Consider the following 10,518-nt stretch of genomic DNA (forward strand, 5'->3'; position numbering starts at 1 on the left):
TTACAGGGGTAATAAGACACTCAGGAGCCGGGTTACTGTAATAAGATATTACAGGGGTAATAAGACACTCAGGAGCCGGGTTACTGTAATAAGATATTACAGAGGTAATAAGACACTCGGGAGCCGGGTTACTGTAATAAGATATTACAGGGGTAATAAGACACTCCGGAGCTGGGTTACTGTAATAAGATATTACAGGGGTAATAAGACACTCAGGAGCTGGGTTACTGTAATAAGATATTACAGAGGTAATAAGACACTCAGGAGCCGGGTTACTGTAATAAGATATTACTGGGGTAATAAGACACTCAGGAGCTGGGTTACTGTAATAAGATATTACAGAGGTAATAAGACACTCAGGAGCCGGGTTACTGTAATAAGATATTACTGGGGTAATAAGACACTCAGGAGCTGGGTTACTGTAATAAGATATTACAGAGGTAATAAGGCACTCAGGAGCCGGGTTACTGTAATAAGATATTACAGAGGTAATAAGACACTCAGGAGCTGGGTTACTGTAATAAGATATTACTGGGGTAATAAGACACTCAGGAGCTGGGTTACTGTAATAAGATATTACTGGGGTAATAAGACACTCAGGAGCCGGGTTACTGTAATAAGATATTACAGGGGTAATAAGACACTTGGGAGCCGGGTTACTGTAATAAGATATTACAGGGGTAATAAGACACTCAGGAGCCGGGTTACTGTAATAAGATATTACAGAGGTAATAAGACACTCAGGAGCTGGGTTACTGTAATAAGATATTACAGGGGTAATAAGACACTCAGGAGCCGGGTTACTGTAATAAGATATTACAGAGGTAATAAGACACTCAGGAGCTGGGTTACTGTAATAAGATATTACAGAGGTAATAAGACACTCGGGAGCTGGGTTACTGTAATAAGATATTACAGGGGTAATAAGACACTTGGGAGCCGGGTTACTGTAATAAGATATTACAGGGGTAATAAGACACTCAGGAGCTGGGTTACTGTAATAAGATATTACAGGGGTAATAAGACACTCGGGAGCTGGGAACTGTAATAAGATATTACTGGGGTAATAAGACACTCAGGAGCCGGGTTACTGTAATAAGATATTACAGGGGTAATAAGACACTTGGGAGCCGGGTTACTGTAATAAGATATTACAGGGGTAATAAGACACTCAGGAGCCGGGTTACTGTAATAAGATATTACAGAGGTAATAAGACACTCAGGAGCTGGGTTACTGTAATAAGATATTACAGGGGTAATAAGACACTCAGGAGCCGGGTTACTGTAATAAGATATTACAGAGGTAATAAGACACTCAGGAGCTGGGTTACTGTAATAAGATATTACAGAGGTAATAAGACACTCGGGAGCTGGGTTACTGTAATAAGATATTACAGGGGTAATAAGACACTCGGGAGCTGGGAACTGTAATAAGATATGGGGGTTTTAGGGCACTCAGGAGCTGATGGTAAGCTATGTACAGTATGTATGCTGTCATAGTGGTATGTAGGGATATTTCCTGATTCTGTGTATGTTCTTTCTCTGCAGACCTGTACTCCGGCTGGGTGTCAGAGGCTTTGAAGTCCGATCTGTGTGTTCAGTTTTGGTTAAATTCCAGGGGAATCCTCCAATCGAATTGCTCCCTGGCGTATCACACATTTAACGCCCTGAATATCTCCTTTGACCCCAATGTCGCGTTCTCCTCACATAAAGACCACTCCAAGTGGTGTGTAACCTGGTCGGACGGTCCTGGCTGGGCATGCATTGGCGATATGAACCGGGACAAGGAGGAGATGCAGAGAGGAGGGGGCACCGTGTGTCTCCAGGACACCACCGTATGGAAGTCCTTCAAAACCCTGGTGACGGATTATAGCAAATGTCAGGGGAGCCGAGGAAAGATAGGTTAACATTCATCCTCTGTATATACAGATAAAAGCTTGGACAGGAATGAGGAAGAGGATTCTGGGAAGAAGACACAGTACCCATTTCATGTGGAACATTGACGCTGCTTGATAGACACTAAATGGATGTAACGCATTTGTGCAACAGTAAACTGTAAAGGGACACATGGAGTTTGTATACCTGTAGAAATATTTTTAAGGTTATTGCAAGGTATAAAAGCATTTCCACAAAAGTTAAGAAATGAGGAAACCACCTTGCCCACTCAGTTTTTGTAAGGGCAGGGGGTCGGGGACTAGGGTTGCCACCTTTTCTTCAAGCCAAACCCGAACACTTCAGCGTTGCACAACAATTTGTTTTCATAGTATGCATAAATGTATGCATAGATCTTGCTATTAAATTACATTTACAATCATATGAAGTTAATCACAAGAGTCCCCTTTAGATCAGAGTTCACAGAGTCCCCCCTTCACATCAGTGTCCACAGAGTCCCCCCTTCACATCGGGGTCCACAGAGTCCCCCCTTCACATCGGGGTCCACAGAGTCCCCCCTTCACATCGGGGTCCACAGAGTCTCCCCTTTACATCGGGGTCCACAGAGTTTCCCCTTTACATCGGGGTCCACAGAGTTTCCCCTTTACATCGGGGTCCACAGAGTTTCCCCTTTACATCGGGGTCCACAGAGTTCCCCCTTTACATCGGGGTCCACAGAGTTCCCCCTTTACATCGGGGTCCACAGAGTTCCCCCTTTACATCGGGGTCCACAGAGTTCCCCCTTTACATCAGGGTCCACAGAGTCCCCCCTTTACATCGGGGTCCACAGAGTCCCCCCTTTACATCGGGGTCCACAGAGTTCCCCCTTTACATCGGGGTCCACAGAGTTCCCCCTTTACATCGGGGTCCACAGAGTTCCCCCTTTACATCGGGGTCCACAGAGTTCCCCCTTTACATCGGGGTCCACAGAGTTCCCCCTTTACATCGGGGTCCACAGAGTTCCCCCTTTACATCGGGGTCCACAGAGTTCCCCCTTTAAATCGGGGTCCACAGAGTTCCCCCTTTTCATTGGGGTAAGGGGGAGCACTGTGGCCTCTGGTGTAAAGGGGAGCTCTGATGTAATGAGTGCTCTGAGGACCCTGATTTACCTGAAACATACTTACTTAGAGGCAGGAGACAGAAGGGGGAGACTTCGTCCAGTCTGAATAATGTGCCCGAGTCTCAGACAGTCTGAAACCCGGACGCATGATTCTAAACCCGGACTGTCCAGGTGAATCCGGGACAGGTGGCAACCCTACCGCCCACTCGGGATGCATCCCCACAGCACCAGCCCTGCCATTGCAATAACAGAGTGGTATGAATAAATTCTGCATTATTGAGGCCTATCCAGTGCCAGAGAAAAGGCACAGATTACGGCCCGAATTCACATACATCGGTGCATATTTATGCCGCTGTAGCGTATCTCTTTTACACTACGCCGGTGCAACGCACAGAGGCAAGCACTGGATTCACAAAGCACTTGCTCCCACTCGCTCTTAAAGATACGCTGGGTTTCCTCGGCGTAAGCCAGTGTAGGTGGAAGTGGGCGTGAGCCATGCTAATGAGGCGTGACCCCAGGCAAATGATGGGCCAAGCGCCATAGAAGTACTTAAAATGAACGGCGCATGCGCCGTCCCGTGGCCGCATCCCAGTGCGCATGCTCAGAATCACGTTGAAACAACTGCCTAAGATACGTCGAATCACTGTCTACGACGTGAACGTAACCTACACCTAGTCATATTCACGTACAACGTAAACAACAAAAGATACGACGGCTTGTGTTCCCTGCTCCATACCTTTGCATGAGTTGCGCCTCCTATATGGGGAATAACTTTACGCCGGACGTACGACTTACGCAAACCGGGCGCAACTACGTTTGTGAATCGGCGTATCACCCTCATTTGCATATGTGCATAGAAAATCTATGGGAGCGGCAAATGCGCCCAGCGTAAATATGCGCCCACGATACGACGGCGTAGGCAAGTTACGTCGGCCGTAGGAAGCCTATTTTCAGGCGTATCTAGTTTTGTGGGCACGTCGCACAGATAAGACGGCGCATATTTACACTTACGCGGCGTATCTTGAGATACGTTGGCGTAAGTGCTTTGTCAATCCAGGCCTACATCTAGAAAAGTAGAAGTTTTAATAATAATGATAATTTGTAATACATGGGAACTTGCAGTATGTAAAATAGCCACAAGAGGGGGTTATTCCACCATTCATTTCTTCACTTACCCTTCTTATGTAAGTATAGTACATAGTGATTGATTTCAGCCATGACCATCCCAGGAGTACCTATTACTCACAAATAAATTGTTTTTCTGTCTGACAACCGAGACATTACAGTATCCTCCTACGTATCACACAGTACAAATTTGTTTTAGTAATATATTAAACTGTGTATGCTGCCGTCCATACCATGCACATCTGATAGGACACCGAGTCACTAACATTTCACAGAATTTCATTGATGTATGCAGTCAATCGTTAACCATTTCCAGGAATCCCTTTAACATGCTCTGCTATAATTTGCCATGCACAGATCTGCATGAGGGACTTCTTTTTTTTTTTTTTTTATTAATTTTCCATTTTTTTGGATCTGCATAAGGGACTTTGATTATATTTCCTGCAATAACTGCAGTATACAGATATAAAATGTATTTTGCTGATATAATTGGGGGACTATTTCTTTTGGGGGTCAAGTTTACTTCTTCTGTCTGCTAAAAAGTTTTTAGATATTTTGTCTTCAGTTTTTAATGAACTTCAAGCAATTTTAGAATCTATATATAAAGGGGAAGATCAAACATTTCCGCTCCTCTTGGCACCTTTCAATGAAAATTATTTTGCTAAATGCTTCTGAACTGGATTAAAATAAATATATATATATTATTGTTATTTTATTCTGTTTGGAGAATTGCAGCGTCTTGTTACTTTTTATTTTTTTTGCTTTTTTATGCTTTTTTTATATGGAAGCAAAAGTATAAACAATTAGAAAATGGGACTGATTTTTTGCGGGTTTCCAAACAGAATTTCAGCTGAAACACAAAAAATATAGCAGACACGTGACCTATACATTGACGGGTATACTGCCTGCTTTTTTGTGTGGATGGTCTCTTATTATCACGGGGTGTGCACACGTGACCGTTATTGAAGTGACATGCATAATAAAAATGAATGCCACATCTAAGCCTTGACTATTGTAACTCCCTCTCTACATCAGGGGTCTCCAAACTGCGGCCCGAGGGCCAGATGTGGCCCTTTGCTAGCCTTTATGAGGCCTTTTTTAAATGCGGGGTTGCCATCCGGGGGCCCTGGGGACCTCCGGGCCACTTACAAAAAAAAGGGGGTTGCCATCCGGGGACCTCCGGGCCCCTTACAGGTGTACTGCCTGTACCCCCCTGATGGCGGCCCTGATTGTGAGTGGTCAAGAGTAGAGGGAGGTAGAAACAGCAGCCTAGGATGTAGAACAAAATGTTCATCACAAGAGGTGACTTTTGAGGCAGAGGAGTGTTCAACTGCTTTAGGGTTCATGCACACGGATGCATTTGACTTTACAGCGTACAAAAAAAAAATCAGGCATATGGGAATCATGGGTATGAGAATTTTCATACTAATGTTATCTGGAAAATCTACAAGTGTATGGCCATCTTCAGTCACTGACCTGAACAAGCACACTTAAAGTCAGGGCTTCTTATCTGCATATTTGTCAGTGATCCTGACAAGACTAAAGCCTTTAGATTACCATGATAACCGGACAACAATTATATGTAGTGGAAGGAGAGATCAGCAGTAAATTTTCCTTTAAAATTATGGAAAAAACGTATTTTTCAGAGTTTGACCACGTCACACATTCCACAACTGTGTATAGGAAAAGGCTATTTGCCTGCCTTATCCAGAGTTCCTGCCACACTGACCCCAGTAGGCTAAAATAAGGTACTGCAAGCTGTTACCGTCTTCATCGAAGCCCCTTCACGCCTACCTTTTATAAAAACGTATTATTGCGTACATTTTTAAATGCTCTTACTTTTAATTTAATGCTCTAGTATGTGATTTTTTTTTTTTGCTTAAATTATACATTTCCTACTATTTATTTAGATGGGTCTAATTGATTTGTGTCACTGCATTCAGAATTGCTGCATGATGGAAGCAGGCTTTTTCTAAATGCCATACATTTTTTGGTCAGTGATCTAAGCTTGGAGCCTAATTGTGGTATGTAGCTGTACTGGAACTAGCTGTGCACATCACAGGTCTCAAGCCCAAGCAATTAGGGAGGGTTGAGGAAATCCTGATAACCTACCTTGTAAAGCACTCAGTGTTATGTACTGGAACGTACCTTGTAGCCAGAGCCTAGTGTGCAGGAAGAGGCCTCTCTTACAGCCCCGGCTCTGGAGCTGCTGGAGTGGGGACAGCAAGCTCGGGAGCGCGGCGAGGTAGGAGTGCCTGGTGATGACAGCAGTCCGGCACGGTTGGTGGTCCTTCGGGACGGTGGGTGCAGGAGACAGCGTCTCTGGAGCTGGTACAGGCTCTGGATAGCAGGAGCTGGTGAAACAAGCCGGGTTAGCAGATAATCAGGTGGTTAAGGAAAACGTGGTCAGATTCAGGCACAGGGTCTGGTAACGGTGGGCAGGAGAGCAGAGCGGAGTCAGAGGCAAGCCAGTGGTCGGAGTGGAGAGGGTCGGAAGTTCAGACTGAGCCGGGTCGGTTAAGGGTAACAGGTTACAACAGGTCACGGGTTTCACTGATACAAAGCTGCAGATCAGACAGCAAAGTGTCACTGCAGCTGCTCGCTTTTTAAAGGCTGAGTGGCGCCAATCGCGCATTAACGAGCATGCGCACGTTCACATCATCGTGCACGCGCGTGTGTAGTAGGCGTGTGTGCGCGTGTAGTAGGTGCATGTGCGCGCACATTTGGCGCACAGATGCGCGCATTTGGCACATAACTGTGTGCATATGGAACGCGCCTGCGCACATGAATAGGTGACTGATGCTGATTCCGGCCATTAGCATGTGTGCGCATGCGTGCACGCCGGAGCCTATTGGCAGGTCCCTGACACTCAGTAAGAAAAGGCTCCCAAGTGTATCGGACATGGTGCCCAGAGAGCTGGCCCATAGAATCTCCAAGAGTCGGGAATGACTGAATGGATACCACACACTTTGGTTGTGTCACCATTTTATAGCCCTGTGGTACATTTATGCTAGGTTCACATCTACGTGGGTTGGGAACACTCACAAAATTGCGCACTTTCCCGACATGCACAGAAATGCGTTGCTCTTTAGTAGACATGTGGGGGGTGCATAGGCAACCCCCATGCATAGGCAACAGGCATGGTGCTGCAACACCATGTGGTTTGGCGCGGCATGATTATACAAAAGGGTTGGGGACTTGTTTCCTTACATTTCTCGTGGGTAGGGCAGCCCATTTACAGTACAATTTATTCAGTTTATATTCAATCAGATATGTATTTATCATAATTTTTTTGGTTGATCGTAAAGAGACTGTACAATCAGGTTGTAAGGCGTATTGGAAATGTTGCCGCCACTCCCTCTTTAATCTGATTGGCTGCTAGACCCAAGCACTGTCACCTAAGAGAAGGACATGTGCACCCCCATACCCAGAAGTGCCAGATATTAATACCAGTTGTGAGGAAGCAGTGGCAAGGGAGTGCTGGTAAGGTTGGTTGGTAGGCCCCCTTCGCAGGGCTAGGTGACAATATCTCTTTAAGCGTAACTTTCATTAATTTTGAATAGCACCCCAGGGCCGTCTTAATAGCATGATGGGCCCCTGGGCAAAGTAATGCTCTGGGGCCCCTACAATGATGACAGTGCAGGTAAACAGACATCAAGTAGGTAGGAGGCAGACTGCCTCCCCTGTGAATCTATCACTCTCAGGGCCATCATGGGGCCCCCAATTACGGGGCAGCGTGGGCTCAAGGACCAGCTGTTTTGGGGACAGTGCAGGGCCCCTCCATGCAGCTAGGGCCCCTGGGCTGGGCCCAGGTGTGCCCTCTCAATAAGACAGCCCTGTGGCACCCCAACAAACTAAGGCAATACATCTCCAGTGCACTTGTAAGGAGGTGTTAGCTCAACTCCCAGTTTGGCCACTTGGTGGCACCCTCTGTTAGCTTTGTGGGTAGAGTGAGAGAGAGAATCAGTTCAGGCAGAGTTGTAGAACAGAAAGGAGGTTGCTGCTGGAGTTGGCCCCCCATGGGATTGATTGGGGCCCTATCTTTAACCATGTAGCCCTGGAAGTGTTGGTTATTTCCTAGGCTGGAGGATAGCTGAAGAGGTCCTCCTAGAACCCTAGTTGTGTCAAGTTGTAGGGTCAGGACTAAGTATGCCCGCCCTGGGGAAGGTACTGCCAATCGATGCCTGAAATGTAGGATCATGTCTGCCATACCGTTTATGGAGTAACGCTTTGAAAATGTCCTGGACTGAACTCTTCCTTGTTTTTTGCCTATTCTAGCTGGACCCTGGCTCAGCCAGGTGATTGCAGGGTAGAGTGTGGTAGCATTGCAATGTACATGGTGGTGTTGAACTGTACACATTATATACTCCCTCAGGGAGTGGGGGACTCACACTAATACAGAAAATAGGGTATGAGACCTGTCAGTGATACCTACACACATGCCTTGCAGTGACCCACAACGCATGATAACCTACTACCGGCGTAGCAGTTCACTGCTTTGGTAATACTGCATGCTCAATTTTTGGTCCATTCCTGTGCCATGGCAGCCCATTTAAAATGAATGGGCTTTCTTAACTCAACAAATGTTATTATGTGGCACAAGGTCCGCAGGTAACCCAATGCACGTAAAATGAAAAAGTGTGGGTCTAGAGTTAAGGACACAACTAGCATTGAGTAAAAAGGAAATAAGAATTCTGTTTGACCATCTGTAGCCATCTCCCTTTAAGAAGCCCACGCTTGCCCCAAGTTGCCCTTCCTCTGAGTCACTTTAATTACATGCCAGGCTAATACATTGTGCCAACTCTTCATTGTTCCTTCGCCCCCTATGTCTGCTATGACAAATTATCCCTCTAACAAAGCAAATTAGTTTGTCTTCAGCTGGTACAGGAGAAGGAAAAACAATATTTTTTATAGAATAGCTTCTGTCCGTGTGAAAAATGAGTCCATGCACACAGGGCCAGATTAAGAACATCATCGGCCTGGTGCTGAGGATTTTGGTGGGGCCTTTTAGGCTGCATTCACACCTCCGCGACAAGTAACGCCGCGTACGCGGCGTATTTTGCCGCGAATAGTGTAACTTTTTTTTTACAAATCCTTCCTATTGCTTTGTATGGCCGAACGCCAATGCCGCCTGAAAAAAAGGGTCCGGGACTTTTTTTCATGCCGCAGGTGTACGGCGTCTATGAGATGTGAACCATCTCATAGACAGCAATGGGAATTCTCCCCTCCAGCGGCACGAGCGGCCGGCGTCGGGCGTTTTGTCGCGGAGGTGTGAATGGGGTGTAATAAATAATAAATAAATTATGGGAATGACATGAACGCAGCCCAGCCAAGGCAAGTGACCAAAGGCACAGAACCCAGAAGGAAGACCGGGTGAAGATGTAAGCGCCCGGGCCCCGCCTGATTCATCGCAGCACTGGAGGGCTCAGTCTGAAAATTGAAGTGTACACTAATGTGCTAATATGCTGTGCATACTTGTACGTTGTGGCATAACCTACCCCAGGGCCTCTAAAAAGTAGTAATGTCAGGAAAGTTTACTACCGCTTTATTATCACAGGATCCCAGGAGCCTCTCATGGGGCCCCCTACTGACCCGGTGGACGGTGGCCCTTGGGCAGTGCCTAAGTGCACAGTTGCCAACATTTAAAAAATATTTTCAGGGCCACTTTTTTATATAAGTGCTATATTTAGAGTAGCTGAGATCCCCGATGTTCCTCTATACATCATAGTAGTAATCACAAAATTAAATGAGTACTAATAATGGGGCAGAACAAATATGAGAACTGATATTTCCTTTAGTTGAACTAACAAAAGTGTGTCCATTCTAGAGCTGGTAACATTGAGGATATTCAGTATAATTTTAAAGAACTGTTTTTGTGGGTAAGCGACATAGGGGAGGAGTATGGACGGTATATAAGTGGGAAGTATGTGCAGGTGAGGGAGAGGAATGTGGAGGGTCTAACAGTGGGCACTATGTACAGGAGAGGAGTACAAAGGGTACGGAAAAAAGCACTATGTACAGGAGAGGAGTGTGAAGGGTATGACAATGGGCAGTATGTACAGGAAGAGTGAGGGGGTATGACAGAGGGTAGTACGTACCAGAGAGAAGTGTGGAGGGTATGATGGGGCAGTATGTACAGGAGAGGAGTGTGGAGGGTATGACAGTGGGCAGTATGTACAGGAGAGGAATGTAGACGGTATGATAGTGGGCTCTATGTATAGGAGAGGAGTGTGGAGGGTATGACAGTGAACACTATGTATAGGAGAGGAGTGTGGAGGGTATGACAGTGGGCACTATGTATAGGAGAGGAGTGTGGAGGGTATGACAGTGAGCAGTATGTACAGGAGAGGAGTGTGGAGGGTGCGACAGTGGGCACTAAGTACAGGAGAGAAGTGTATGAC

General features: G+C 46.1%; 1 protein-coding gene across 3 annotated transcripts in view; it reads left to right on the forward strand.

The window, feature by feature from the left end:
• Positions 1-1,969, forward strand: part of DNASE2 (deoxyribonuclease 2, lysosomal) — a 141,427-nt gene extending 139,458 nt beyond the window's left edge. For all 3 annotated transcript variants that reach the window (XM_040346538.1, XM_040346536.1, XM_040346537.1), the window contains one exon: positions 1,549-1,969. In XM_040346538.1, coding sequence (XP_040202472.1) covers positions 1,549-1,907 — 359 coding nt within the window. In that variant the 3' untranslated portion in view covers positions 1,908-1,969. The remainder of the gene's footprint in view (positions 1-1,548) is intronic.
• Positions 1,970-10,518: the final 8,549 nt, after the last annotated feature.

This window comes from Rana temporaria, chromosome 3 (genome assembly GCF_905171775.1).
Source record: "Rana temporaria chromosome 3, aRanTem1.1, whole genome shotgun sequence".
In the NCBI taxonomy this organism is placed as follows: domain Eukaryota; kingdom Metazoa; phylum Chordata; class Amphibia; order Anura; family Ranidae; genus Rana; species Rana temporaria.